This window comes from Synchiropus splendidus, chromosome 19 (assembly GCF_027744825.2).
Source record: "Synchiropus splendidus isolate RoL2022-P1 chromosome 19, RoL_Sspl_1.0, whole genome shotgun sequence".
Taxonomy (NCBI): Eukaryota; Metazoa; Chordata; class Actinopteri; order Syngnathiformes; family Callionymidae; genus Synchiropus; species Synchiropus splendidus.
In genome coordinates, this window is record NC_071352.1 from 3,829,432 (window position 1) to 3,857,416 (window position 27,985).

At 53.3% G+C, this 27,985-nt stretch overlaps 6 protein-coding genes and 1 long non-coding RNA gene across 14 annotated transcripts; 2 read left to right on the forward strand and 5 right to left on the reverse strand.

Moving 5' to 3' along the window:
• Positions 1-294: 294 nt before the first annotated feature.
• recql5 (RecQ helicase-like 5) lies at positions 295-5,746 on the forward strand. Of its 2 annotated transcripts, XM_053851755.1 has the most exons (19): positions 295-459; positions 618-739; positions 817-1,338; positions 1,404-1,500; positions 1,562-1,673; positions 1,742-1,904; positions 1,968-2,050; positions 3,334-3,552; positions 3,618-3,717; positions 3,777-3,813; positions 3,882-3,940; positions 4,005-4,075; positions 4,138-4,231; positions 4,291-4,416; positions 4,473-4,822; positions 4,891-4,936; positions 5,000-5,152; positions 5,228-5,300; positions 5,359-5,746. In XM_053851755.1, the coding sequence occupies exons 1-19, from the start codon at positions 363-365 to the stop codon at positions 5,481-5,483; spliced, it is 2,649 nt and encodes an 882-aa protein (XP_053707730.1). In that variant the 5' UTR covers positions 295-362; the 3' UTR covers positions 5,484-5,746. The 2 variants fall into 2 exon arrangements, 1 of the variants encoding a protein (XP_053707730.1); XR_008413214.1 differs by lacking the exon at positions 5,359-5,746 and having other exon boundaries at positions 4,473-4,709.
• On the reverse strand, positions 2,257-8,332 carry LOC128751027 (uncharacterized). The gene is made up of 3 exons (XR_008413215.1): positions 3,002-8,332; positions 2,772-2,881; positions 2,257-2,701 (listed from the first exon to the last, which is right to left on the reverse strand). It is a non-coding gene; the product is annotated as an uncharacterized LOC128751027 (long non-coding RNA).
• LOC128751025 (cerebellar degeneration-related protein 2-like) lies at positions 6,044-9,835 on the forward strand. 2 transcript variants are annotated; one of them, XM_053851756.1, is made up of 6 exons: positions 6,044-6,152; positions 6,523-6,720; positions 7,732-7,844; positions 7,903-8,051; positions 8,239-8,403; positions 8,477-9,830. In XM_053851756.1, the coding sequence occupies exons 1-6, from the start codon at positions 6,128-6,130 to the stop codon at positions 9,324-9,326; spliced, it is 1,500 nt and encodes a 499-aa protein (XP_053707731.1). In that variant the 5' UTR covers positions 6,044-6,127; the 3' UTR covers positions 9,327-9,830. The 2 variants fall into 2 exon arrangements, with proteins under 2 accessions (XP_053707731.1, XP_053707732.1); XM_053851757.1 differs by lacking the exons at positions 6,044-6,152; positions 6,523-6,720 and adding an exon at positions 6,744-7,286 and having other exon boundaries at positions 8,477-9,835.
• On the reverse strand, positions 9,464-14,372 carry LOC128751026 (rho GDP-dissociation inhibitor 1-like). Of its 3 annotated transcripts, none has more exons than XM_053851760.1 (6): positions 14,291-14,372; positions 11,063-11,252; positions 10,894-10,983; positions 10,640-10,716; positions 10,513-10,576; positions 9,464-10,149 (listed from the first exon to the last, which is right to left on the reverse strand). In XM_053851760.1, the coding sequence occupies exons 2-6, from the start codon at positions 11,244-11,246 to the stop codon at positions 9,950-9,952; spliced, it is 615 nt and encodes a 204-aa protein (XP_053707735.1). In that variant the 5' UTR covers positions 11,247-11,252; positions 14,291-14,372; the 3' UTR covers positions 9,464-9,949. The 3 variants fall into 3 exon arrangements, with proteins under 3 accessions (XP_053707735.1, XP_053707734.1, XP_053707733.1); XM_053851759.1 differs by lacking the exon at positions 14,291-14,372 and adding an exon at positions 13,897-14,060 and having other exon boundaries at positions 10,894-10,980; XM_053851758.1 differs by lacking the exon at positions 14,291-14,372 and adding an exon at positions 13,897-14,060.
• Positions 14,373-15,146: 774 nt separating this feature from the next.
• Positions 15,147-17,902, reverse strand: alyref (Aly/REF export factor). Its single transcript, XM_053851868.1, has 6 exons — positions 17,573-17,902; positions 16,294-16,452; positions 15,885-16,032; positions 15,750-15,813; positions 15,500-15,677; positions 15,147-15,423 (listed from the first exon to the last, which is right to left on the reverse strand). Exons 1-6 carry the CDS (start codon positions 17,801-17,803, stop codon positions 15,409-15,411), a joined length of 795 nt encoding a protein of 264 aa, XP_053707843.1. The 5' UTR covers positions 17,804-17,902; the 3' UTR covers positions 15,147-15,408.
• Positions 17,903-18,492: 590 nt separating this feature from the next.
• On the reverse strand, positions 18,493-20,874 carry mcrip1 (MAPK regulated corepressor interacting protein 1). 4 transcript variants are annotated; one of them, XM_053852130.1, is made up of 5 exons: positions 20,815-20,874; positions 19,922-20,006; positions 19,443-19,546; positions 19,216-19,320; positions 18,493-19,152 (listed from the first exon to the last, which is right to left on the reverse strand). In XM_053852130.1, exons 1-5 carry the CDS (start codon positions 20,858-20,860, stop codon positions 19,088-19,090), a joined length of 405 nt encoding a protein of 134 aa, XP_053708105.1. In that variant the 5' UTR covers positions 20,861-20,874; the 3' UTR covers positions 18,493-19,087. The 4 variants fall into 4 exon arrangements, with proteins under 4 accessions (XP_053708105.1, XP_053708104.1, XP_053708106.1 ...); XM_053852129.1 differs by having other exon boundaries at positions 19,443-19,561; XM_053852131.1 differs by lacking the exon at positions 20,815-20,874 and adding an exon at positions 20,456-20,791 and having other exon boundaries at positions 19,443-19,561.
• Positions 20,875-23,682: 2,808 nt separating this feature from the next.
• Positions 23,683-25,019, reverse strand: ppp1r27a (protein phosphatase 1, regulatory subunit 27a). Its single transcript, XM_053852506.1, has 3 exons — positions 24,611-25,019; positions 24,404-24,554; positions 23,683-24,010 (listed from the first exon to the last, which is right to left on the reverse strand). Exons 1-3 carry the CDS (start codon positions 25,017-25,019, stop codon positions 23,890-23,892), a joined length of 681 nt encoding a protein of 226 aa, XP_053708481.1. The 3' UTR covers positions 23,683-23,889.
• Positions 25,020-27,985: the final 2,966 nt, after the last annotated feature.

Consider the following 27,985-nt stretch of genomic DNA (forward strand, 5'->3'; position numbering starts at 1 on the left):
GACTTTGATATGGGTGAACCATGGTTGATTCCACTCCAATGTTTTGAAAAAAAAAAACCCACCAAAATGTTATACTTAAATGCATCATGCAATATTTAAAACTGACTGAAGGAAAATCTGCTGAAAACACAGTTTTGTTGAGTGAAATTATTGGACAACAACAGAAAAAGTGAAAGTATTGGACTGGAAATATTGCGTTTCACTTAACGGAGTTGATTGAAAAGGCGTTGAACATTAACTTAATAACTAATGCAAAATGATTTAGTCAAATTAAAAAAAAATCCGGAAAATGTTTCATTTCGTCATTTGATGACATCATCACCGCGCGACAGCCTGGCCAGCTTCTGGAGTTAAGCAAGGCGATGACAACAAGCTTAAAAGAAGCTTTAAAAACCCACTTCGGGTTCGACAGCTTCAGGTCCAAACTCCAGGAAGATGTTGTCAAGGCCGTTGTCCGGGGTAAAGCGATTTGCTTAATCTTTCTCGTGTTTTCTTTGTTGTTGTGGATGCTAACATGTCAATGCTAACCTCTGAGAAAGTTGACGAACGTCAGCGCGAAACTTGAGGAAACAAACGGTCATTGTTCCAGTGATATGGTTTTCTCCACGGTTCTGCAGGAGACAGGGACGTGTTCGTGTGCATGCCCACTGGCGCGGGCAAGTCCCTGTGCTACCAGCTGCCGGCAGTACTGGCGCAGGGCATCACTCTGGTCATCTCACCTCTGATCGCTCTCATCCAGGTCGCTCAGCTCGTCACTGTCGCTCTTGAGCTGAGGCTTGTCTTCACGTGCGTGTGTTTGTGTGTCTCTCTCACCAGGACCAAGTGGACCATCTGCAGAACCTGAACATCCCAGCATGCTCCATCAATTCAAAGCTTGCTGCAGGTGAACGCAGGCTCATCCTGGCAGACCTGCAGAGTAGCAGCCCCAAACTGAAGCTCCTCTATATCACGCCCGAGATGGTGGCGTCGCCCTCCTTCCAGCCGTGTCTGAACAGCCTGACCTCCCGCGGGTTGTTGTCCTATCTGGCTGTCGACGAGGCTCACTGTGTCTCTCAGTGGGGTCACGACTTCAGACCGGACTACCTCAAACTGGGCGACCTGCGGACTCACCTGCCCAGGGTCCCCTGCCTGGCGCTGACCGCCACCGCACCAAAGAACGTTCAAGAAGATATCCTGAAGTCGCTGAATCTTAACTCGCCACTGTCCTTCTCCACGCCTGTCTTCCGCAAGAACTTGCACTACGATGTCATCTTCAGGGATCTGCTTCCAAACGCCTATGTCCACCTGCACGCCTTCATCCAGAAGTCACTGTCCCTGGGACACGGAGCGGACGGACAGGTGGGGCTGCAGCGGGTTGAACCTGAGTGGAGCTGATGGTGACGGTGACTGGTTTTGCTGAACAGGGTTGCGGCATTGTTTACTGCCGCACCAGAGAAGGATGTGAAACGGTGGCCTACCAGCTCACCAGACTGGGGGTCCTGTCCAAGCCCTACCACGCTGGTATGTTGCCAGTCACTCCTCATGGAAGGGCCCCAGCCAGCTGGATGCTCTTGTCTTTTAGGATTGAAAGCTGGAGATCGGACTGAAGTCCAGAGCGAGTGGATGCAGGGCAAAGTCCTAGTTATTGTGGCCACCATCAGCTTTGGAATGGGCGTGGACAAAGCCAATGTCAGGTCAGAGCACCTCGCCGCAGCGCTACGTGAGTGGCTGCTTTCATCATGCGTGCGTTTGTCTGTCACAGGTTTGTCGCCCACTGGAATCTGGCCAAGTCTCTGGCCAGCTACTACCAGGAGTCGGGGCGAGCGGGGCGAGACGGCCTTCCCTCCGCCTGCCGCACTTACTACTCTCCCAAAGACAAGGAGCAGATTCTCTTTCTCATCAGGCAGGAGGTGTCCCGCCGACAGGTGAGCGCTCTCGCGCGCCGCAGACTCCGGGTGGCCTTCACACCAGTGTGGTGAATGTTGCAGGAGAAACGCAAGTCCATCAAGGAGTCTGACAAATCAGCCATCACGGACTTCGAGGCCATGGTTTCTTATTGTGAGCAGGAAAGGTAAGAGAAACGACCACGTGGGGATTCTGAGGGCCTCTCTTTGGTGGGCTTCCCTTTTTGCGCAGCAGGGGGCGCGCTTGCTCTGTCTCTTGAGAGCGGCAGGTCAAGAAATCTCTTGACAAATACAGTCCCTCAGGCGTCGGTAAAGAAAGACCGATCTGCTCCTCATGTTTGCTTTCATTCAGCAGTAGAGCTTCGCTTCATTTCTAACTTTATTGAAGGGAATGAGATGAAGTCACGTGACAATAAATAATGTAAACTCCCCAACAGAGACTGACAGAATACATGAGATGAAGAACCAAGAGCAGGGTTGAAATACACAGTCAGACATCGCCATAGTAACCGATATTAAAGTCCTAGTGGCTGAGGGTCCCATTGCTGTACCGTGGTGGTGGATCAAGTGACTGGAGTGGCGGCGTGGAGGGAGGAAGCGGTCCTGCGAGGTTGAGGTGGTAGTTTGTGTGTGGACAGGTGTGGAGCTGCGCCACGGTGTCGCTCAAACATCCGTGTGTGTGTTGATAGAAGGTTTGGCCTCTCACTGCTACTCTGCACACACTGATGACTGACACACGCCTCCGACTCGCCGTCACTTGCGGCCTGTGCTGCAGCAGAAGGACACACAGGGCAGCAGGGCCATCAGCAGAACCACCGCTGAGGGCCGCCGAGGTGAGTGGGCGTGAGCCGGTCAGACACATGACGGGGTCGAGCTTCTGTGACTCACCGATGAAGGTCACCAGGATGATGAACGCTCCCATCTCCAGCGGATCACCGTCAGAGAGTTTAGCCGCAAACTTGTTGGCCATCTCTAGGACGTGGCGTCTGGGCTCCATCCTGAGGAGAGGACGCACGTCAGCGTTTCCAGCTGCTAAACCAGCCGTCACCACTCTCCATGCGCCCGTCTTCACATGTCCATTAGCTTCTCTCTCTGTAAACAGCAGCAGCAGCACTCACCTGCGCGAGTCCTCGCTGCTCCGCAGTCCGACCCAGTCTGAGCGCTGGGGAGGAAGCTCAGTGGGAGGCACCTGTCTAGTCGAGTCTGGCTCTGACTGACTGGTTTGGAGTCACAGTTGTTGACACGTGAGCCCAGTGAGTCCGCAGCTATTGATTTGTGTCATTGTTTCACTGGAACGGTCGATGTTGACCTAGATCAGCGACATCTAGTGTCGAGTGCAGCCCACTCCTCCAGAGCTGCTGCCCCAGAGCTGCTCCTCCAGAGCTTGCATGTCCCAGCAGCTGTGGCGTCACAGGCTGAGGCTCTTGTGTTTACCTGTTCTCTCCGCCAGCTGCCGTCACACCTCCATCTCCAAGTATTTCGGGGACAAGGCGCCAAACTGTGCCGGCGCCTGTGACTTCTGCAGCAACCCCAAAGTGGTGCGGGCCCAGCTGGAGAAGGCGTCGGCACTCAGCACCAGGACTCAGGCCAAAGCGGATGAGCCCAGCGGCCCGTTTGGGTTCCGTGCCAGCCTCTACGAAGGCGGGAAGAAGGGCTACGGCTTCGAGAGGCAAGAGGCCGCGTGGTGATGCTGTCTGTCTGGAACGCGCCTTGATCCGGCTCTTGCATTGTCAGGTACGATGAGGACGAAGGAGAAGGCCACGGGGAGGAGGACCCTGCCAAGAGGAAGAAGGAGTTTTCTGACCTGTTCAAGAAGCAGATGAGCCTGCGGAAGGTGAGTGACCCCGAGTTGCACTGGACCTGTGTCAGCCTGACCCGCTCTCTGTGCCGCAGGGCAGTGAGCAGCCTCAGGACCACTTCCCTCCTCCAGGTAAGGCTTCCTCATGTGGCCGGTCAGATGGGTCAACATGGTTCTCCTCCTGCTCTCGTGTGCCACAGATCCCGATTGTCCGCTCAGAGACGCCTGCAGCCAGAAGATCCCTCGACTCACTGTGAAGGTGACTCTCACACACTCAGACCGTCCTGGCGGAGCTGTGTGGATGTGACCTGCTGTTGTGTCAGGCCAGGGAGCACTGCCTGCATCTCCTGCAGGAGGCGCTGTACGGCCACCAGGGGGCGGACAAGTCTCCCAGGTAAACCTCAGGAGGATGCAAGTGTGAAGCGACTCCTGACTGAGCCACCTCTCGCCCGGCAGTGGCGACCGTCTCTCCGCAGCTGTGGATCTGGAGTACGAGGTCTTCAAGAGCAGCAAAGCTGCCAACTTGTACAAAGCGTCTGTTCTCAAGAAGGTAGACAAGGCGGGGCAGAGACCAGAGTCAGTTTTGCTCTTGATGGTTTTACTGTCCAGGTGTCAGAGATGAAGAAGGCACCTGCAGCAGCAGCAGGTGGAGGAGGAGGAGAGAGGACCGAGTGCCATGGAGAAGGGTCCAGTGAGGAGCTGCAGGGCTTCATGTCGGCGGCAGCGCTCTACTCGGTGAGGTCACACGCCTCCTCACCTGCCACATGCAGTCTCATCAAGTCTTCCTCCAGATGAAGCCGAGGAGAGTAGGAGTCGGCTCCGGAGCTTCGAACCCCTTCTTGATTGGCAAAGATCTGCTGAAGAAGGAGGCGCTCAGCGAGGAGAAGAGCTGCGAGGCCGCCGTCACGTCCAGCATCAGAGACAAAGCTGCAGCCTCCACCTCGCTGATCAAGAAACAGCAGAAGCTGGCGGCAGCGGCCAAGGGCACGCGCACCATCGCTCACTACTTTGGGAAGAGACCAGCTGAGGTGAGGAGGGAAGGTGAGCAGGTGTGTGAGGAGAGGAGCGACAGAGGAACCGAGTCGGAGCTGCTGCTGGTTGGAGCTGAGCAGGAGGCTCAGGATCCTCAGGGAAGTGCAGAGTAAGTGGCGTGTGTGTGAGAGGGTTTGTGTAGCAAACGTCGCAGACGTTGTGATGCTCCTCTCACAGACACGGGGCCAAAGGTGCGGGCGAGCGAGTCGTGTCGCAGCAGGAGGTGGGTGCTGCTCTGCTGAGCTGGAGACTTATCCACACCTTGCTGATTCCGGTGTCTCTGCAGTGCGTGGAGGAGGCCCCTCCCCCGGCCAAGAGGAACCGCCGCACAGTGACCTTTAACCCCACGCTGCAGACGCCCGCCAGCTTGAAGGAAGCTGCCGACGTGGTGGTGCGCTACCTTGACCCGTTCTACACTCAAGGGAAGTTTGCCAACAAGGTGGGGGCACTTGTGCAGCGCTCGGCCGCTGGCGCCTTCAGGGGCCTCCTCAGCTCTTCACTCTTTGGTTTGCAGGAGCTGTTCAAGGCTTTCGCTCGCTTCCTGTCTCATCTTCTCGCTGAGGGCAGGAGCCGACCCAAGCCAGAAGGTGAGTGAGTGTTGGTCATGTGACTACTTCCTTTGCCCTCATGCGGCAGTGTCTTCAGTCAAGGCAGAAGCCAAAGCTCTCATCAAGAAGTTCTTCAGCCAAGTGCAGCGCTGCGAGAGCGAGGCGGACTGGACGCACCTGAGGCTGCTGCACAGCTCCAAGACCAGCCAGAGCAAGCAGTGAGGGGGAGCCCGTAGTCGTGGACTTCAGTTGGAGGCCCTCAGTGGAGGCTCCTGCCTATTGCTGCTATTTTCGTTGAACTTTAGTTTTCTATTTTTGAGAATTATTCACCTCTGTGCTTCTCAGGATGGTCTGCGTGGCGTCCTCTGCTTTGCTGAATAAAGTAGCTGACGCCTGTTTGTCTTCATGAAGTGATGCATTATTTCAATTGTTTTTATTTATGTGAATGGTTTTCAAATTAAATGGTGAAAATATCTAACTATAAACGCTGTTTTAAAGGCTTTTCTCTGTTGCTCAGAATTCTTAGAGGAAATATTTTGTAATTTTGCTATGTTTTAAACTTAATTTCTCGCGTCAATATTAAACATTTCAACAAACGCTATTGTGTTGGAATATTTAACAAATTCGCTGTAAATAAATAGTGGACAGCACGTAAGCCCAGAGATCGGAGGTGACTCGACAACTCGACGAAGAATGGGAAGCTGCTCGTAACTACTCTATGACGTCACCTCCACTGATGCTGCCTTCAAGTGCGAGGAGCAACGTTGGGAGTTTGCGCCGCGGACTCTGACAGAAATGGTCAACTTCATCGAATCTGCGTGCGACGCCAGTGTTTTTTGTGTAGTTCAACGCACTGGCCTTTCGTAATGAATCGGAGGCGCCAAACTCAGAGTGAGACAAAAGGGGTTCGAATTCGAGCCTGATATTCACCCTCACATATGAATATTCTCTGACTTTTGCTCTTTTCTACCATTTGCAAGCCGAGCACGTTCGTAACGTGTTTCTTTTAAACTGCAATTTGACCAGTTGCCTCATGAAACGAGCGCATTTGAACGCTGCACCTGCTTTGCCGTGCGGCTAAAGTTTCGCTCCAAATTATTTTTGCCATAATTACCATACTCTCTTCCGGCTTTCACTTGATGACTTCGAATGAATTTCAAGAAGGTCAAGACAACGATGTCGAACAATGTTGTCTTTGAATCTCCGAGGTAAAAAACGAGCTTCTTTTCTTTACTCTATGCGAGGGATTTCTTTCTGTCAGAAATCGTTCAGGGCTTGAGGAGCCAGGCACCGAGCAGCACCAGAGAGCGACGCCCTGATGGAGCCGCTGCTCGGGAGGAAGCTCGGACTGATGGAGCGCTGCCACTGAGTCCGGCTGCGGAACAGGGAGCCGGGACGATGGCCGAGTTCGTGACGGACGAAGAGGAGACCTGGTACGATCAGCGGGACCTGGAACAAGGTAAGATCCGCCTGAGCCTACACCCCTGACCTCGGCTCCCGGGGGCGCTCACTCTTACCTGTGTCTGGACTGTGCGGGGTGTCATTTCTGTTTTTTCTTTTTAGTCATTTCTGTTGAGCTTCCACAGAAGCCTTCCAAACTGCTCACAGGCGCCCCCCTGTGGCGCCGCCTCCTCGCAGGACCCGCTGAGGGAACGTGACGATTCAAACTAGAGTCATTCTGGGGGAAACCGTGGATCAGGAACGAGCGTTAGCCGTTAGCTCACAGTGCTGCTCAGACTGGAGTTCAACGTGAGCCGATTTTAAGGCTCCATTTCCGGGATCAGCTGATCATCTGGAGCCTCTTTCCAACAAAGGTCAAGAGGTCAAGTGTAGGTCTTCAAGAGCTCATTTTTAAGAATGATTTTTGTCTCTTATTTGGAAACAAATGACCCTGCTGTCACCTGCCGACCTCTCGCAGAGGTGGACGCCCAATCCTCTCCTTTTCTCTGTTTTCCTCGCTTTTGTCTCTGGATTATCTGGCGTAGTCTGATTTTGCCGTCGTAGCAACGTGGACAACAGCTGCAGGTGAGGATCTCGGTGCGCGACACTGCTGAGGCATGAAGGCCTTTCACGAGTCCCACACCGGGGGACCAAACCCTGGGTCATGTGACTGGGCCTGTTGATGTGTGGATGTTTGGGGATTAACATTGCCCCCGAAAACAGAAACGACTCGTTCTAGTGCCACCAAAGTGGACTTTTCGAAGCAGGTTGGTCCAGCGGGACCAATGGGAATTCATGCATCGACTGTTGCCGTGCAGGTTGGTAGTGATTCTTTACTGTGCAGCGCTGATGACAAGCATGACGTCTCAGGTTCCACGGTTTCCATTTGTTCTACAAATGCGTGAGCGCCAAAGAAGCATGGTGGAGTTTGGTCTCAGATTTGGTCCCAGGACAGTGAGCCCTGAAGAGCCCGGCAGCTCATGGTGTTAGGACATGAAGCTGGTGCTGACTCAGCGTGTTCTCTGCCTAGACCTGCACCTGGCAGCGGAGCTGGGCAAGACTCTCCTGGAGCGGAACAAAGACCTGGAGGACTCTCTTCAGCAAATGTACATCAACAATGAGGAGCAGGTGCAGGAGATGGAGGTGAGCTGGGCGAGGCCCCCGGCGGCACGGCGCCACCTAACGCCTGCTGTCTTGCCAGTACCTGTCCAAGCAGCTGGAGACGCTGCGCGAGATGAACGAGCAGCACGCCAAAGTGTACGAGCAGCTGGACGTGATGGCGCGGGAGCTGGAGATCACCAATGAGAAGCTGGTCCTGGAGAGCAAGACCTCGCAGCAGAAGATTGACAGGTGAGTGCTGGCCGTCCCGCCCAGATCCTGCTCCAGCTCAAGCCACATGCTTTTAACTTCACTCCTTCAGTGAAACGTTAGCCTGATGCTAACGTTAGCCGCTGTGCTGTCGTCTGCTTAGACTCTCTGTGACTCGCAGAACCTGTCGGAATGTTTTGCCAGCAAAGCATGTGTTGCGTCACGGCAGGTTGACGGTTACCATGGAGACGCTGCAGGAGCAGGTGGACACGCTGGCTGCCCGAGCGGAGCAGCTGCAGACACTGGAGGAGCTGAGGCTTCAGCGGGAGACCAAGTGCCGCCGCAAGATTGCCCACTCCTACCCCTGCCTGACGGAGCAGCGCAGTTCCCCCAGGTGGCGCCCTCACCTCCCTCTCCTGCGTGGCTCCACTGCCAGCCCGCAGGCTCAGCCCTGTCTGTGCTTCCAGGTACGAGGACGGCTTCCTGCTGGCCAACCCTGGCAGTGTGGACCTGGTGGAGGGGCAGCGGCCGGCAGAAGAGGAGAACGAGCGTCTGCGGGAGGTGCTCTCGGCGCTGCGCTCGGCCATGGCCGCGGAGCGAGGCAGGCGGGAGGGGGCGGAGCGCCAGTGCGCCACCGTGCTGCAGGAGCTGGAGCAGCTAGAGCAGCACCTGCTGGGCGCAGAGGGCTGCCAGCTGCGGGTGCGAGAGCTGGAGGCGGAGCTACAGGAGATGCAGCAGCGGCGGGCGTCCCGCCTTGGTCTGATGGGAGACACGGAGGCGGGGCTGGAAACGCTCCTGATCCAAGGGCCCGAAGTGGACTCGCCAGCAGAGGGCGGCGAGCAGGACGGCGCTCCGGTGAGGAAGAGCTGCAGTGACACCGCGCTGAACGCCATCTCTGCCCAGGACGCAGGCGGGAGGCGGCAGAGCGGCACCCGCAAGAGGGGCATGTCCATCCTGAGGGAGGTGGACGAGCAGTACCATGCCCTGCTGGAGAAGTATGAGGAGCTGCTGGCCAAGTGCCGGCGGCATGAGGAGACTCTGCGGCACGCCGGCGTCCAGACGTCCCGGCCCGTGTCCAGAGACCCCTCCGTCAAGGAGTACGACCTGGCCGCCGCCGGGCCGTCCGGCGCCCAGACCCCCTCCACCCCGGAGGCGCTGGAGGGGATCAGCCGGCAGGTGGAGCAGGTGGACAAGCGGCTGAGCCAGAACACGCCCGAGTACAAGGCGCTCTTCAAGGAAATCTTCTCTCGGCTGCAGAAGAGCAAGAGCGAGGTGGACTCCAGAAAGGTCAGCAGGAAGGGCAGGAAGCACAAGTGAGGAAGTCATGTGATACTTATACCATCCATTAAACAGCTGTCAAGAAAATGTGGGCGTGGACTCTGAGTGGCCCTGGTGGGTCTTTTGTTTCTGAGCTTTCAGACAGGGGTCGGGTAGAAGAAGACGACAGGCACCGGCCCCATCCACACTTTATTGTGAACACAGAAGCACGTGGAGTCAAACCCGACCAGAACACCAACACTGAAGGAAGCCTCTCCTGCGCGGGAGGAGGGGGGCACAGGTTGGAGTTCACAGTCTGATTCAGTGCTTTAGAAACTCCCATCGAGCCCCACCGGTGGAGGCGGATAAGGCCACAGCAGCGCTCACACTGGGAACAGCTGCAGCAGAGGTCGGAGGTCGCTTGGACTCTCTGCTCGCGGAGTGTTAACTGAATTAAAGCCCCGGTGACCCCGATTCTGATGAATGGACAGACTCCGGTGAAAATAATCAGCTCAAAGGATTTGCAGCGACGAGTGCGAGGCGGCGACTCGCACAGCAGCACGAGTCCTGGAGAAGGCAGACGACGGTAGAGTGGGGAGAAGAGGGAGCCGCGAGGAAGCTGGCGCTGAGGAACTGGACTGGGGGTAGGGGAAGGGGGGAGGAGACAGGAGGACGAAGAGGACTCAATCGCTCCAGTCTTTCTTGATAACCAGGCACCAATCCCAGGAGAGATGGTTGTTCTTGTCGTCGTCCGTGAACCTAGACTTGATGTTGTAGGTGCCCCTGGCCAAGATGCCCTTGGGCGCTTCCTCCAATGTGGTGATGTACTCGTACTCGTTGGGTCGGGGTCCGTAACTGCCCACCATGTACTCCGACTTGTCCACTGCAGGTGTGAGGAGGACAGCCAGCGGTTAGTCTCCAACATTGGCTTCGTCTGATGGCGCCACCGAGTGGTGGGCAGATGCAGCGCGGCTAGCTTCACTTGGGCAGCAGACACCAGGGCTCAGGCCTCGCCACTTCCTTCAGCTCATGTGAGGCTCGTTGGAATAAACCTCAATTCAGAATTTAAAAAGACCAGATGTTCCACTCAGATGTGAGTGGAACATCTGGTCACATCAGCATTCAGGCGCTCTATACCTCCAGCATGGTCACATCTGAGCCACTAGATGAGCATATGAGAACACCTGTGCTTGCAGTGACTCTGCGTTTCTGACCCGGTGAGGCGGTGCGACTGAGAGTCTCGTACCTTTCACGCCCTTTCTGTAGGAGTTCTGCACGTACTTGAGGCCCGAGACGATCTCACTGTTGACCTGCAGGACACCAGGGGTCAGACTCCAGCAGTGCTGCCACTCACCCTCATCTGCACCACTCACCTTGAAGTTGATCTTCACCTTGTACTCCACTCCCTCCTTCAGCAGCAAAGGGGTGTTCTTCAAGCCGTCCAGGTCACCTGAGGGAGAAAGATGGAACAGACTCATCGCTCGTATCATTCCTTGTCCTCCAACAGCGAAACTCGGCCTCAGAGTTTGGACAGGACCAAAAAAAACCCTCCCTCAGACTCTAGCAACAACGTTCCAACAGAGGGCACACTGTGGCCGGGCCGCGTGACACCCACAGATGGACTCACCCTGCAGGTCCAGGACCAGACAGGAGGGGGCAGCGTCACACAGCAGAGTCATCCGCGTCACCTGGATGTTGGGGGCGTTGGGGTCTGCTGCTGAGAAGGAGACACAGAAGGTTTGGCACAGAGGTGTGACTCCTCCCCCCTGACGTCCTGACCCCTCGACCCAGCTCACCTTGGTGCTCCACCCCCCCCAGCAGCGCCTCCTTGTACTTGCGCAGACTCTCGTCGTCCTTGTCCAGCTCCTTGATCTCCTGCAGGCTCTTCTGGGCCGGGGCCTTGTAGGTGGGCGAATCATCGCACTCCTCGGTGGCGGCGAGAGCTGCCAGCTGCTCGGGCGTGGGCTCCTGCTCCGCCATGACGTGCTGCAGACCAGAGAGACCAGATGAACCTGGGCAGCTGGATCTCGACCAGCGGTGCCTGAGCACCACCCCTCACCCACCCCCCGCCGCCCCAACTCCAGTCCTTCAGCATCTTCAGAAGTGTCTTCCTGACAAAGCAGGGAGGCTGCTATGTGGCCGTGTTGGCGCCGGCGCACAGCCCCGGTGTTTGGTGTGAAAACAAAGGCGGACCGGTTCCGTATGCACTTCCCACTGCCAGCATCCGCACAAGGAAACAGGGAGGTCACGTGACGCTGGGCAGCCGCACCAGACATGTCTCATTAGAGGCGCAGAGCTGAGGCATCTGGCGCCTGCTTCCTGCTCCTATCCCTCAGCACTCAGAAGACGTGGTCCAGGGAGCACCATGGGCGACATCACAGTGACACAGCGCTGAGAACTCTGACATGCCACAACAGTGTTGAACCAAATGTGACACTGGACACGCGCTCACACTGCTGACTCAGCAAGGATTAGCTCCAACAATGCTTCCCCACCACTGACATTCCTGCAGCCGGGCTAGCGCGCTAAAGCTAGGGCGGCCTGCTGCAACGCCGTGTCGCGGCGGTGGCACACTCTCCACCTGCCGTGCAGCAGTGATCACTTTGCTTGTCTTATCTTGGCAACAGAGAGGCCAGATTACAGTAAGAGGGATTAGGAGGCATCTGAGGCCGCGAGGAGGAGAGTGTTGGTGGAGACACCGAAGCAGGAGGATGATGGCTCTGATGAACAGGAGCTCAGGGAGTCACTGGAGCAACAGGTCCAACCGTGCATCACGTGCGTCTACTCTCTGGAGGAGATCCAACTGGTGACCCAGTGAAGTGCCAGAGGAACCGCAGCCGCAGCAGGGGGAATTCACCCGCCAACTCAGCCCTAAATATTCATGAAAACATGGAAGAACAAAGGCCGTGAACGTCATGCGTGAAACACAGCGGTGTTAGGGGTCCGAGTTTAGCATTGCTGCAGCTATTTTTAGCTCCAAGGTTGAGCACACGATTCCAGCAGAAAAACAAAGAGGCCTTGGTCCCACCATTTCATAATTAATCTGAGATTAAACCACAAGCTTCGCAGCGCCACCATTTGTCCATTTCAGCAACACCCACCTGCCTTGAACCGGACCCCGGGTCAGCAGCTCCACACCATCATCAGAACCAACACGGTACAACACAGTTACACAGGACGCCCAGAGATAATCCCAATCCCTGTTCAGTCCCTGATGAACAACAGTCCCACACGCAGCACCTACTTCCGCGACACAACAAACATGGTGTCAGTGGAACAGAAGCTACTCCAAGTGTTGGACACGGGACGTGGCGTGTGTTTAAACCACTTGCTGTGTTTCAGCTGTCCAGCAGCTCCACCGACAGACGGGTCCATCCCTGCCCACACACTCAGGAGGGCTGGAATCTTCCATCTGTTTCACAGACAGCTTCACAGTGACATTTATCTCTCCACGATGCAGCTTTGATCCAGCCCCTTGCGGCGGTGGCGCTGCGGGTCCTGCACTTGATCTGCCAGTCACAAACTGACTGGGTGATGCCACAGCAGGCAGCACTCCATTTCCTGGAGCCTCACACGGCACCACCGTTAACTCAAAGTGGAACCAACTCTGACGGGGGGATAAAAACAAACGATGGAAGTGAACACAAATGCACCACTCCACACGTGCAGCGTCACTCCCAGGTTGGTCCCAGTGGCCATCAGAAGCCCACCCCACTGCCTCTTTAAATTGCAACAACATTACGACCAGACAGCCAGCCGCTCGCTGCAGCCCTGCTCCCAGTGGCTGAAAAGACTGACAGCAGTTTCACTTCCCGACTTGAGGCAGCGGCGACAAAAGAAGGAACAGTACTCAGGAAGTCCAGAACAAATAGTAAGCTTCAAAAATAGCCCTGATCCCCACATGCCATGGCAGGAAGCTGCAGCTGAACGCCAGCTCAGACATCATTCCCAAACATTCCCAGGAGGTGGACTCAGTCTCAGGGACCAGAGCACTGAGCACCGGCAACTCACGACCCGGTGCTTGGGTGCTCACCACTTCCTCATATCTTAGTGGGAATGCAACATGAGCTTCCTTCGCGTGCCCACACACTGCCTCTGCTCAGTCCTGCTAATCGCCAGTGCCTCACAAAGCCACCAACACTCTCAGTTCTCTCCTCCATGGTTTCTCACGACAGTTACTTGGTTCGGGTTCCACTGCATGTCTCTCTTGTGGAAGCCTCAAGCCCTCCCTTGGCTCCTACAAAGGATGCACCGGACGATCCCTGTCGCTGGCGACAGGTAACACACCTGTGCGTCAGGTGACGGAAGCGTCTCCCCTACAACACACGGTTCGCACCGAGCGAAGCGCTTCACCAGAGTCGAACCCTAAAAGTTGAAGTCCCAAATCAAGATGGCTGATGTCCTGGGGGAGATGGGGCAGAACTTTGAGACGTCCCAGCACAACTTTGACGCCAGCGACACATGTAGCTCGCTGAAAGGCTTCGGGGTGACGCGACCAACGTCTCGGAACAGTCCAGGAAATGGCTCGTGGTTCAAGGTGCGCGCAGAAAGTGAACAAAGTTTCAGGAAGTGGCCTCGCACCGAGTCTCCGCGCCACCAGTCGAGGCTTCGTGGGTTGAATTCAACTCACCAAGAACAACAACTCTTCAACGCATTTCTCCATCAGGTGAAATAGTGACGTTGAGCTGGAAAACTTGTCAGAACGTTACCGAACGAGGCAGACTCCACACCCGGAAATGACTAACACCGTGATGCCTCTATATATGGCGAACAAGAAGCCAATAATGACGGTCCGACGTGCTGCAGCACGACGGCAACACGGAACACTTCGGAAAAAAGGCTTCAAAGGGAGAAAAGCATCTTTGGCAACTCATATGTCAATTTTATCAAAAGTGTTCCAAGTTAGGAACCACTTCCTCTTTTTGTTCTGAAAACAAAATACGACCATAATACGCGAGCGCGTGCAAAGACGAAGCTAAAAAAGTAGTTTGATGCGCCGTGGCGAGGCTTTCATCGACTCTTACCGTTATTCCACTGAGAGATGATCAAGCGCTGCTGAACGGCGGCAAGGGGCACAAGTGAAGAGGCGGGCGACAAGTCTGCCCGCAACCGTGCGCAGATGGTGTCATATCCGGCAACCCGCCTTCAAAATAAGAGCGTAAACTCGCCTCATTCCTACGCCTTCTTCATTTACCTTTGTTCAACACCCCGAAATACTATCATAGCCTTAAGTCATTGTCAGATACTCCAAGTATTCACATTACCAGATTCGTTTTTAACGTCTATATCGTTTTATTCCTTTATTGTGAAAACAAACAGGAAATATGTGCATACAGGACTCGCATTCAATTGAAGCAAGCTTCCGCCACCGAAGTCAGAAACCAACGGGCTGAAGTACAAACACCGTCCGTCATAAATGACGCTTGTTGATTCAGCGAGTTCAAAGTTCATTTGACTCACTTTAGTGTGGTATACATTTCCGGTCCGATGCTCATTTTAATATCGACTAAGCCGCCCAACACCCGGATTCTTGAAAATCTATCCAAGACCATTGTTCCCAGAGCCAGTCTGACATCTAGTGGCCGAACTCGGAACATGACCACCAAACCCGAGGACGATTCATGCACACTATCCAATGTCTGTTATGTACAGATTAAAAGGATGTTTCTATCAGGACTTGATGGAAATGAAAGCATGAGCACTGACTGCTTCCCAAGTGAGAACCAAGACAGAAGTTCCACCACTGCAGAGTTTAAGATGGAGGGCAGCTCAGAAGGGTTGCCCTCTCAGACAGGGCCTCCCAGTCATTCTAATGCAGAGCTCAACCCTCCGTTCAGAAGCACGTCCCAGTGGTAGAAAGAATGAATCAGACAGCAGCAGGCCGATATACACTGTAGGTTTTATTACAAGTTTCATTTAGCACAAATGTGAAGGAACAAACTTGATGGCCTCTGACAGCCACAGAACCTACAGCCAATTTTTTTCAGAAAAGGGGAAAAAAAATACTGGTAAAAAACACTCGGAGCATTTAAAAGCGGACAAAGCCATTTCAATCATTGGGAGACAGTTGTGTAAAACGTTTTGTCATCTGTAACAACCTTTCTTCTCTTCAGACAAAGGGATGCATGAGCACCAGCTGCTCCTAGCTGGTGTCCATCTGTGGGAGACAAAAGTTCGGTTAAACCAGCGAACGTGGAGTGGAACCAAAAGCCTGCTGAGAATAAGGTCCGTACCCTGGCATTGTATGCATCTAGTTGGGCGTCAAGTTCCTCTGCTGAAAGCTGCTGCTTGGTGGCCCCCCCTCGGCCACCGCGGCCCCGTCCTCTGGGGCCACCAACACCACGTCCTCCACCTCGACCCCTCTGCATTCCCCCAAAACCACGACCTCTGATCATGCCTCCTCTGTTCAACCTGCGAGGAGAAAGGTCCGTAAACAACCCCACCATCATGACCATCATGAGGGTTGGGGGGAGAGGTGCTCACCCCTGCATCGGTCGTCTCTGTGTGTCGATCTGTGACGTGACCAGCTGGATGCTCATGGGTCGCCCTGAAAGAAAGCACACACCTCAGTGGCTGAAACAAATCAAGCCGTGAAAGTGGCCTCACTCCTGAGCTCACCGTCGAGAGGGATCCCGTTATACTGTTTCATCGCCTTGAGGGCATCTGCTCGCCGTTCAAAGTGGACATCTGCCGTCCCTAAACTCCTGCCAGACCGGTCATAATGCACTGCCGCCTTCTTCAGCGTTCCGAACTCCGCAAACAGTTCCTGAAACACACGTCCAAATCAGAAAACTTTATAATCATACATTAATCAAGGAAAATTATGCTCGTAACATGCTCTGTACACAACATATCGCAACAAAATGAAAAGAAATATGCAAGTAATACATAAGTAATACAATAGCTTAGAAACAATGTGCAAGAAAATGCAAATTTAAGGACAGAGTGAACAGAAAAAACAGGGGAAAAATGAAGCAGGAGCTGTGGATAAACGTTCCCTGGAGTCAAAGAAACACAAGCCATGTACCTGAATGTCTGCATCTGAAACGCCAAAGTCCAGATTTGAGACGAGGAGCTTCCCTCCAGTTTCCACGCCAGCGCCGCTGCCACCGCCAGCAGCTCCGTTGAAGCCACTGAAGCCATTGTCGAACATGTCATGCTGCCATTTGTCCGGTAGTTGTTTGGGCTGCAACAGACGAAAGAGAACGCACCTGCTGACTTCAGGATCCCCCTTGCCACTGTCAATCACTGAGTCCACAGGCTGGGTGTTGGGGCAAGGAGGGGCTCCTCTTCCAACAGGAGCAGGATGTTCAGCCCCCACCCCTCAAGAGGATCCACAACATTCCCTGCCCGCCCATCACTACATGCTACTGAATCACACCCAGACAATCGTGGTCCTCAACTAGAGGTCACAATCACTCAGCCGTCACAAGGTCAGTTCAAAGCATCACCAGCCCCACACTAAGCCCCGGGTCGGCCCACCCAAGCAAACTACCAGGCTTGTGTGTTGCCTCGCCAGCTCCACCACAGCTCTCCAGAAGAGATCATCTGGTCGCAGCGGGGTCCCTCTGAAGAAGAATCTCCTCCAGCGTGGACAGTTCGTTATTGAGCCAGAAAAGAGGCGTCCGTCCGGTGAAGGAGAGAGTCCACAAATGGGGCGAGGAAACTAGACCTCCTAAGCGGCGTGGGGAGTCACAGCGTCCATTTTGAAGCCACGCCATTTTGATTAGGGCCTCGTCTAGCGTTTCCTCACATTAGTCGACAACTATAGTGGGGTTTGATTGGCAGTCCACTGATCCATCCATGGAAGCGCAGACACTTGCAGAACAGCGCCCACAGGCCCTGCTGATGGCGCCCGCCCGGAGAACAAAAGGCCGCCCGGTCGCTGGAACAAAGGGCTCCCAGAGGCGTTAAGGCTTCATCAGGGTTGGACTCTCCTGGTCGTTGCGGTCTCGATCGCCATCACACTTGGTGTAAAGGAGGATGGCGAACCGTGGAGGATTAGCTCTAATCTTAGCTGTGGGATTCAAAATGGCGCAGGCAAGGCCTCGACGATCCTCCGGCGCGAGCCCACACAATAGCCGCGAGCCTTCCTCTTGGTCGCTGGTGGAGGGACACGATGCGACTGAAGGCCGCACCAACCATGAGGCCCGTGTTGGAGCGAACACGGGCAGCTGGCGAGCACGTTCTACTGGGCCCACTAGTTAGTTACGGGAGCTAGCGAGCTTAGCCGAGAAACCAACCAGGAATTTTCAGCCGAGTCGGAGGAGCCTCCTTTCCTGCCCACTCCTGTATTTGTCTCATACCCTGCTGTATGGCGTCGGTCTGCCTCGAGCGCGGCTCAGGTTCTGGCGGCTCCTCATGGGGCCGGATCCACCGCCTCGGCCTCCGAATCCGCCGCCTCCGAGACGCCCTGCGCCTCCGCGAGCGCCGCCGCCGAAGCCTCCGCGGCCTCGTCCTCTGCCGCCTCTGCCTCCACCTCTCTGCCTGTTCTGTTTGATAATGTCGTCTAAAGACATATCCATCTTGTCGGCCATCTTCCTGCTCTAGCGGTACTTAAAACAGACAACTGTGCTCGCTGGTCCCTCTCTGCTCGCTGGGCTGGACGCGCGCGCTGCGACGACGGAGGAAAACAATCGAACGCCAGCTGGCTGCTCTTTATAGGCGCCTGCGCGGTGACGTAGCGTGACGTCACACGTCCTGCTAGTGTAAGAACATCTCTTGCTGCAATTCAAATGGACACAGAATCGAACCGTGGAAACTATCGTACCAAAATGGAAAGGCGAATATAATACTTTTTTTAAACTTCCGGTGACACTCACCACTATGCCTAGTATTATTGATGAATTCCAGGCCTTACCTTGCATTGGGTTGGAAGAAAAGCAGAATAAAAGATTTTTGTCACTTTTTTACACATTGTATTGATATTATGAAAGGATGAACATGGGAGTAACTCTGTTACGCTATACTACTTAAATATAGCCAATTCAAATATATATATATATATATATATAAAATTATATAAACTAAAGTATCTCATTTTAAAAGCTCAGTGGCGAACATGATTGAACGTGAACGATGGAAGCTCAACGGTGTTATTTGCAATGATTAAAACAGAGAAATGACGTTAACCATGACTTGATATAGCATTTCCAGTATTCTTTTTGTTTTTGATAACAGGAGTCCAAACTCTGCAAGGGGACTTCAGCACCAGTACAAAGACGCGTAATATAAAAGTCTTTATTCAACAGCCTGCGTAAAGGGACTTGATGAGGGGTATCATACTTCAGGGAGGCCTCGACTAGTAAAGTTCATTTAGGAGCAACAGAGTATATAATAAAAAATGTTGGCCTTCAACATTGCATTTGGCTTTCAGATCTCATCCACAGTGTGTCCCACATGGCCATTCCATATTCTCTACAATTCAGCTATTCAACTATTTACCAAAAGAAAGTCATAAAATAAAAAAAGATGTCAGCCCTTTCACATTTTCCTCTGTGGTCAATAAAGAAGTAAAAAGCAACCGGTTCACTCCGGTGTGTTTGTGCAGAGGGTCAGCTGATGTCAGTGGTCTTCAGTCCAGTCCACGTGGACGATCAAGACAGGGAGGCTGTGTGGTACTAAACCTAAATGAGATGAATTCCCCAAATCCCACTTATTTTTTCTTCGTAGTTGCTTGTAGAGCTTGCAAAGGTGGTCGCTATAGTCCATGTTTTAGAGAGGAGAAGTGAGCGCTGGATAAGCTGAGTCTCTGCATGATGGAGGAAACCTTCTCAAGGAGAATGTTGAAGGAAAGGGGTGAGGCCATCATAGAGGGAGGACTAAGACTTCTTGGAGTCCTGTGTGTTGCGTTTCTTCAGCTCACTCAGGTCCACAGGGACAAAAGCTGCAAGAGATGAAGGGTTCAGCTGCGCATCAGGGCCAAAAGAGACAATAAGTTACCACTTACAATGCAAGTTTGGGTTTGGGTTCTTCTCCACATACTCCTGTGGGCCGCGGTCGTTGCGTTCACTGTTCTGTGTCGATCTTATTTCTCTGAGCACAAACTGCCAGGCTGAACAAAACAGCAAAGTGAGACATGACAGTGGGAAATCGGACATTGAAAGAACAACCTTGTGGCAGGTGAAAAGGGGACGACATTAGTGAGGCACCGCAGTTGAGATGAGCACAACTTACACTCATGGATGAAGCGGACATTTTCTTCATGAGCTGGTGTGAAGATCTCCCCACTGTTAGTCGGGGATCTGGGGCTTGAGGTCCTCTTATAGCTATTCACCATCCTGGGAGCAGATGAGCTTTAATAGTGTGAAAATGTTAAATTTAGCAGCAAAACCAAACAAGTAGTTCAACAAGATGCTCAACTAAACCGTCACACACGGCTAGAGCATCTTCATCGATGTGAACGTCCTGCGGTAACAAAACCCATTAGGAATAAACAAATGTAGTTGCTGCTGCATAAAGACAGCAAAAAACCTAACCCTGATAACAACAGTGGCATCGATAATAGTCAGGAAAAGTCAGAACGTGCTTCTCAAAGCAGCATTCTGCAGTCAAGCCATCAGTCCAGATACTGTCTGCGACTATCCCAGCATTCTGATTTATTAAAAGTTCATATTATAGACGACATAACCGAACTGTGGGCTGCAGCTTCAGACCTGGTCATTCTGTTTGCAGCCTGCTCTTGCTCCTCGAAGGCGAGTTGATCTGCTGAAGTCAACGGACCAGAAGATCCGCAGGGTGCTGAAAACAAACAACGATAACCTTTTAAAACAACCGGTCACTGCGATTTTATTGAAACGTGTCCCTTTAGTTTAGGCGCCCCACACTGTTTCAGCACCGGCCTCGTCCGCGAGTGAGCCGCCAGGCTTTTGTTTACCTTCAGCCTGCTGTAGCGCAGCAGAAGTAGCAGCAAGCTAGGATGCTAATTACACTATCAACCCTAAAATGCGCAAAACTAACGTCGCCAACGCGGTCACTAGTTGACGAACACAATATAAAGCTGCGTCTTTAACCACGAGTTGTCTGAGAACCTGGAAGATCCAAAAGGAGCTGCGGTCAGTCCTCGGCTAACCTTAGCGTGCTAAATGTTGTGCATTGTCTTCTGTCACCGTGCAGGAACCTAAAAACTTCAACAGCGCCTACACGTTCAACACACCGCAGGATAAATACGGTGTCAAGGGCTCACAAACCTCGGAGTATAGTCGGCTTTCAATGCGCTTCGATTTCTGCCCCAACAGCCGCTAATGCAGGCTAAAACGTTGCCAATGCCAACCAACCACTACCGGGAAGTGACCCGGAAGTGATCGGCTCAACCGAACGTATTGTCGTTGAGTGTTATCGGAAAACCCTTGACTTCAAATGGTATTTAACATAAACTTCAAGTGTGATGAATGCACCATTAAAAACTGAACAGATGAAAAGAAAATACACAATAAAACCATTCCTGATGTGAAATTTTAGTGGGAATACATCTTACTTATTTTACAATCTATGTGACGTTAATGCTTTTTTTTTTTTTTAAATATTAAAATATACACAACAGCGCTACCCTGTGGATATATTTCTGTAATTGTCCAAAAAGGAGATTCCGACATCTCGATTCTCTTTCTCAACCCTCTCACATCCCGCTGCACCAAACATTTGTTTTTAATGATTTTCAAAGCGAATCAAAACTGATTCCTCACACCAATCAAAGGTGCAGCAACATCAAGGGCGGTGCCTGCTGCTCTTATTTGCCTGTGAATTGTTATTGAAGTGTCTTACAAAATCCAAAACATTGTATGACATAATGTCCGACTGGCTCTCAGTCCTGACTTTCAGTCCCTTGTTTTTCCTCAATTAAAGCCCAACAATTTCTTATAAAGTTCCTCGTGACAAGCAGAAGTACTAGGCCAGTATTTTTTTTCTTGAAGAAACCAGAAGAAAAAAGCAAAAGCTATGGCTACATCAAACACAGACGCCGAGGTGATGATGGACAACCTCTATGGGCTGATCCACTCCTTTTTCTTGGACATGAGTGCACAACAGTGGGCCTATTTGAAGTCTGGCAACCCTGATGTCGACACTAAGTTTAAACTGGCAGAACTTCTCATGAACATTGTGTCCAAGATCGCCAAGTCTTTCTTGACAGCTGTTCAGGGTCTCGATGTTTCCGAGGAAAGTGTCGTGGCTACGGTGAGAAGCACCGTGCCCCAGACCTTCGCTCAGGTCTTGAAAATTCAGGAGGAGGAAACGGCAACCGCCAGCACGAAGAACCTGATGGACCTGGTGGCTCAGGAGGTGACGGAGTGCGTCAAGTCCAATCTCTCTCAGGATGTAGCCAACAAGCAGTCGACCTGGAGGCTGAATGAGATGGTCAACAGCGCTTGCAAGATGATTAAAGACTTCCTGGCCAAGGTGTTTGGAAAGAAAATGCCCTGCGGCAGTCAGAGGAGGAGGGGCGGCAGGTCTGTGGACCGCCAGGACTCATTCACCTCCCAGGACAGCGTTCTGATGATGACAGCCGGGGCTGTGCAGGAGATCATCCTCAGGGAGGTCCCTGAAATCACCGAGCCGCTGCTGGGTGATCTGGAGGACAACACGGAGCACCGGCTGCTGCAGTCCGAGTTCCAGGCCGTGGCCCGAGACATCTCCATGGTGATTGTGAGGGCCAGGCGGTTGGAGGAGGTGGACAGCGTCAGTCAAGCCGCAAACTTTGAAGCCGTGAAAATCAAGATTCGGACCCATTTTGGAAAATACATTTTTAAATCACTGCTGCATCGAGGTTTAGCACAGATTCAGGGAGAACTTGGCACCGAGCTGTCTCCAGAGAACAGCCAGGGATTCCTGACCAGCGTGGAGTCCATGATCGTGCCCGAGGGTCAGAGAGCTGGCATGGAGGACATGGTATTTCAAAGGCTAAAGAACATCTCCAGCCCCAAAAATATCAAAACGCTCAGTGATTTTCTGTACATGAACAGCTCCCTCCCGTCTTCCAGCACGGCGCCGGTTCCTCAGGAACCCAATGACATGTACCAGAGGATTGAAGACAGAGCGCAGAACATCGTCAAACTCATGAACTGGTGGCTGACGTCTCAGGCCGACAGCCACAGCGAGAGGCTAGCCACGCTACTCATGAGGCTACAGTTGGACGGGCAGAAGGAGGAGCCCCCTGAGGTCAGCGAGTTCGTCGAGGAGATGTCGCCCCAATATGTAGAACCCAGCGATGCTCTGGCCGAGAACGCTGCCAAGGAGCAGATGGAGTTCAACAAAACGTATCTGGAGATCATGGTGGAAAAGCTGGTGTCTCAGATCTACAGCAAGACAAAGATCAAGACCCCCATGAGGAGCCCGGAGATCATGATCAACAAGCTCTTCAACGCGGCCTGGGCTGAGGTCGAGTATGTGGCCGCCAGCATCTCGGCCCAGAAGTTCGAGAAGCTGGTCAAGGCCGTTTTCAAGGACCTGTACAAGAAGTGGGGCTCAGCCGACAGCATTCTGGTCTCCATGTCTCTGCAGAAACCAGCCTTCGAGGAATTCATCGTGTCCGCCTTCAGGAGTCACCTGCAGAAGCTGAAATGAGCGGCGTGGAACACTGGTCTCTAAGTGAGGTAGCCGAGACGTTCTCAAGCCAGAGTGGAGGGAGGCCTCAAAACCAGCTGTCGGACGGTTCAAAGGCTGGAAACTGCAATCTCACGCGAGGCTCAGATGAATGGTCAGAGTGCTCCTCAGGGTTGGGCAAGCCGCTCGCCTGTGGTCGCTCGTCGGTTTGGGTGGTGTGATGAATCTTCTCTGGTCACTGCTGAGTCAGCAACAAGCTTCCCCGTCACCTCCCAGGTCCGCCAGCGGAGGTCGCCATGGAGTTCCCTGCAACGTCCTCAATTTGGAATTAAAACAACCAGTGAGAATCTATTGTGACAAAACGTTAATCCCGACACACGACGGATCTCTTCCTTCAGACTATCAGTTCAAGAGTCTTGAACCGAAGTCGCAGGAAGCGCTGATCCAGCAGACAGCAGGACCAAACATGGCGCCTTTTGGTGAAAAATCTTTTTTATATTGTTATTTTTATAGATATTGTAACTGCCCTGAATGGTTGAGACGGATTTTAGGCAGAAAGATGTACAGAGAGAGAATGAAGTGTGTGAGGTTGAACTGTGAATAAAGTCTAAAGCCATCACGGGTTGCTCTGCGCTAGGAACCTCTTCACGCTCACCAAACTTTACAAAAGCTCTTTATTTATTAAAACGTACAAAAATAATGAGGAGAAAAGTATAAGACTTGCACCACTGACAGTCTTCTGTGCAGCTGCCGACAGAAATTTAGAGCGTGGATGAAGTCTTTGTCCAGCGGTTTGTCTCCAGTGAAGCATCATCCCGTCTGGCCAGCAGTGGAGAAGAGCCAGTGCTTCAGGGAGATGACTGTGCACTTTAGTCCTCATGAGCCAGGCGCTCACTACACAAGCCACCAAGCTGCAGTCCCACGTCACAAGCTGACACTTGTCACTTTTTACCGAGAATCAGCTCAAGGAAGTGCTGCGGCGTTCAACAACACCCAGAACTTCCCTGCAACACACAGCTGCTTTTCACCTTCCAACCTGCTCCATTCACTTCCTTCTCGGGTTTGTTCCAGTGGGTCCTGGGGTTCACACACAGCCAGCCTCAAAGAGCTTGGCCAGCTCTTGACAGTCGGGGTCAATGAGGTCGACAGGTTTCTCCCCGCTCTCGTTCTCCACCTCCGTGCTGGCTCCCATCGTCAACAGGTAGCTGCGGAGGAAAGGAGAGGTCAGGTCAGGTCATGACCTTTCAAAGTCACTGCTGTCCGTTTCTTTCTGAAGCGCTGGAAAGATTTGAGTGGAGGAGCACGGGTCAGCTGAGCTCAGGCTCCATGACAGCTTGTAGTGAGTGTGGTTAGCTTATGCTAAATCCCCTCACTCACACGTCTCTCCCACCACTAGATGGCAGTGTGCTCACTGCAGCCCAGCAGACAGTGTTCAGTCGTGGCCCCACGGTTTAGCTACATCTCTTCCATGTTCCCAGTGATCAAGGGCCAACAGTCAAGTCCAACCTCTCCAAGGCTGAGGAAGGGGACACCCTGGACAGCCACTCTCACACACACAGTCTGAAGCTCACAAACAGCCTGACTTCGAAAGTACCGACCTGGCGATTTCGGGGTAGCCGTCGCTGCAGGCCATGTGGAGGGGCGTCCAGCCATCTTCGTCCCTCTGGTGGACGTCTGCGCCATACTTCACCAGGAGCTTCACCACCTCCAGGTTTCCGGTCAGCACAGCCTCATGCAGCGCCGCCATGCCTGCAAGCCAACACATGGTCAGGACCGGAGCCGGCGCTGCTCCGTCTGCCGCTCACCTGAGTGGAATAAAGTGTCCACGCGAACCTTCCTCGCCCTCATGAACCGGCCGATCTGCTCTAGGTCTCCTCGCCTCACAATGTCCTGGAAGACGATGTCGTTGGGGAAGTGGACGGTCCTCCTCACGGGGGCGACCGGAATCACAGGCGCCGGACTCTGCTCCGGCTCTTTGGGTCTGGCGGTGTACCGAGAGCCTTTGCTGTATGAAGGCACGTACGTGGACCTGTAGGTGGAGGTGTATCGTGTCGGCGTGTAGTGCGCGCTCGGCGTGTACTTGGCCGCCGCGCTATACGACGAGTAGGACGCAGAGTACTGTGAGGGAGAGTAGTAGCTGGAGGTCTGGTAGGTCGGCGTGTATTGAGAATGCCGGGTGTACGTTGACAGTGGTACATGGTAGTTGTACTTCATTCCTGCTCGGGTTTGGTCTCCTCCTTTGCTGTCAGCCCAGCAGGAGGAACATGAGGAATCCAACCAGCAGACACCAAAAGTATCCTGTGATTCGTGTCCTTTTCAGTGTCCAGGCGGATTCATCCGAACCTCGGTGTGTAGAAATCCTCACGCTCGGTTGGGAATGTCCAGTTTCTGGCAGTTCTGCTGGTATTTCCTGTGATGGTGTGTGACCGTGACACGCACCGTACACTGAAGTCCACTGACAGCAGGGGCCCAGTGAGACCCCTTTATACCCTCTGTCGGCTATTCTGGGCCCCGATATCCAGTGACCTCAGCTCCGACGTGAGTGGTCCCTCCAAGACTCCACCCCCGCAGCAGTCGCTGACACCGGAGCCTCACTCATAAAAGTGTTGATGATCAGTGTGTTCCACCGAGTTTCCACATCTCATCCAAATATACTGAGTAGAACGAACACCATGGGCTCCCGACCTGTTCAGACTGGTTCACACTGCAGAGCAAAACCCTGTTCATCAGACAGACCCTGTGTCTTCTGAAGAGCCTCCTGTGATGAGCCCTTCCAGCATCCAAAAACGCTGGCGCCAAGAGTGACGGTGGGCAAATTGAGGCCCGTGGGCCACATCTGACATGGCCCACTGCAGAAGGTTCCATGACTAAACAGATGAACCTGAGTTGGGTCTGGTGTGTCCTGTCCTGTTGCCATGGTGATGGTGAAGGTGTGTGTTTCTGAGTCTGAGCCTCATGAGTCTGTCATGGCAGCAGCAGCAGTTGCTCTTGGTGTCAGACGCCATGCAACTCAAGTCAGTGTTGCCATCCTCTGGTATGACGGGGTGCGGCAGTGGCTCGGCTCCGGAGTCGCTCCAGCAGTAGAGTGTTGTGCCACGCTCCAGCTCTCTCTTCGGTCACATGCCAGGACGAGGGCTCACATGGAAGGGGTTTTGGCTAAACATAGGCTCAGGCCCTCACCCCCAACCCCCACCCGCTCTTTGGGTGCATGTGGTGATCTCTCACGCCATCTAACAGCCTGCTCAGCATGTGTTTTGCTTGTTTCAATGGCGGATATGTTCACGGGTTCAGACTCTGGTTGTGTCTTGAGTCCCACTCCTGGGCCTGGCTCCACAAACACCCCCCGCCCCCAAGCCACCGGGATCGATTGCACCAGCTTGTCCTGGGTGCCCGGCGTCTGGCAGAGCTCCTCTGCTTCAGTGTCGGGGTGTGTCTTGGTCCTCAACCCAGGAGGCCACATGAGCTGGACTCACACCACTGAGCCCTTGTTGTGACCACCATGACATCAGAGCATATGGATGTTGGCTGGACGAGGAGATAAGTGGAACGTGGCTCTGAATGTCAACAACAACAACAAGGTTGTTGTCTTTCAATCCATTCAATCTGGTTTCGATGCTGCTGTGTTCCTCACCAGACTGAGCCACAAACATTTCCAGGAGAAATTATGCGTGTTTTTGGATGTGTGAACGAGAATTCAGGACCGGAGCTCCACAGCACTGGTGTTCAGAGCGGAACTTCGAGGCGAATGGAAGCAAACATTCAGTTGTTAGAGTGTAATGGTTTTATAGACTGACCCATAGCTGAGTCTTATCGCTGGGGTTTGCGTGTCACATCAAGATCATCTCCACATTCCAGGCCGGCGAGTGAGCGGCGTGGTGCAGGTTGGACGTTGTTGCTCGAGAACTAAATATAAGGCCTGTGAAGCACCACGCCGCTTGCAGCATGCCGTGCATGCAGCCTCTGATCCCGACACTCACGTCTGTGAAGGTGTGACACAGTCTGATGGTGCTTCTCCATGGTAGAGAGTATCAGGAGGACTAGGTCTGCTCAGGGATATTTGCGTCTGGACGAGTTTAGCAGGGGAGCGGACCACTACCCCAGCAAGTTTTCAGGACACTCACTTGTCAGTTTCAAAAGCTGAGCATTGACATGTGCCGCTGAAGGTAAAAAGTTCCTGGCACTGGTCAGCCATGAGTCTGCTGGCTCCTGTCATGTGTGTCGAGCTCATGATGTGGATTTATTCACTTACACCCACAGAAACATGGCGTGTTCTGATTTCTGACCATCATCTGAGCTTGTGATCAGCTGATGCATCTGCAGCAGAGCTGTTCTGACTCGGCGCCGCGTGTCGAGCGAGGTCCAGAGTAAATTGAGCCGTTTGCCCCACAGCCATCTGGTCCAGCATACATAACATGTTCCTCGTGATCCCTGTGCCTCTGGGCTCTGAGTGCTCTGAACCCACTCAGGCATGAGGGCGGAGTTTCCACATGGTGCTTCAGACTGGAGCACCCAGACCTTCGGACACAAACGTTATGTGACATGGTGACTCTCTGAGAGAGAGCAGTCATGCGGCACAGACTCAGAGCAGAGCCTGCACGGTGAAGTGCTTCTGGTCCGGGTGCCTGCTGGAGGTGTTCCACAGACCTGGGCACAGACCCAGGACCAGAAAAGGCCACATCTGTTAGCGAGGTCCGCTAATGTAGGACAAACTTGAGTGAAATACCCGACTATCCTCCCGACTTGGGGCAGGGTCAGCTGGGGTCTGAGAGACCAGCCGTCTGCCCGGCCGAAGGTCTTCTTCACCGGCGTCTTGAACGTGTCTAAATACTGGGAAGCAATGGTGGCGCAGTGAGCAAAGAGCTGAGAGTCCACGTCCATAAACAGGCCTTGCGCTCCTGCGGGGCTGAAGGCCGCTGCTGTTTACATCAGGGTCGGGTTACTGCTGCAGTAGCTCGCGTCTGTGGAAAAGCAGGTTGGAGGTCAAACCCTGTGCATTGTGCCCTGTGTAATATGTCAATGTTGGATTGCGCAATAAGGACACAGTTAAGGTTCACAGCCTGTTTCTGGCCGGCTCAGCTTCGGACCAGGCTGCGAGAGATTACCATGAGTTAGACCCTGGAGCGGCAGCAGCTTAAGCAATTACAGCTGCGGGCGCGCGAGCGCCCTTTCCTCCGGACGGG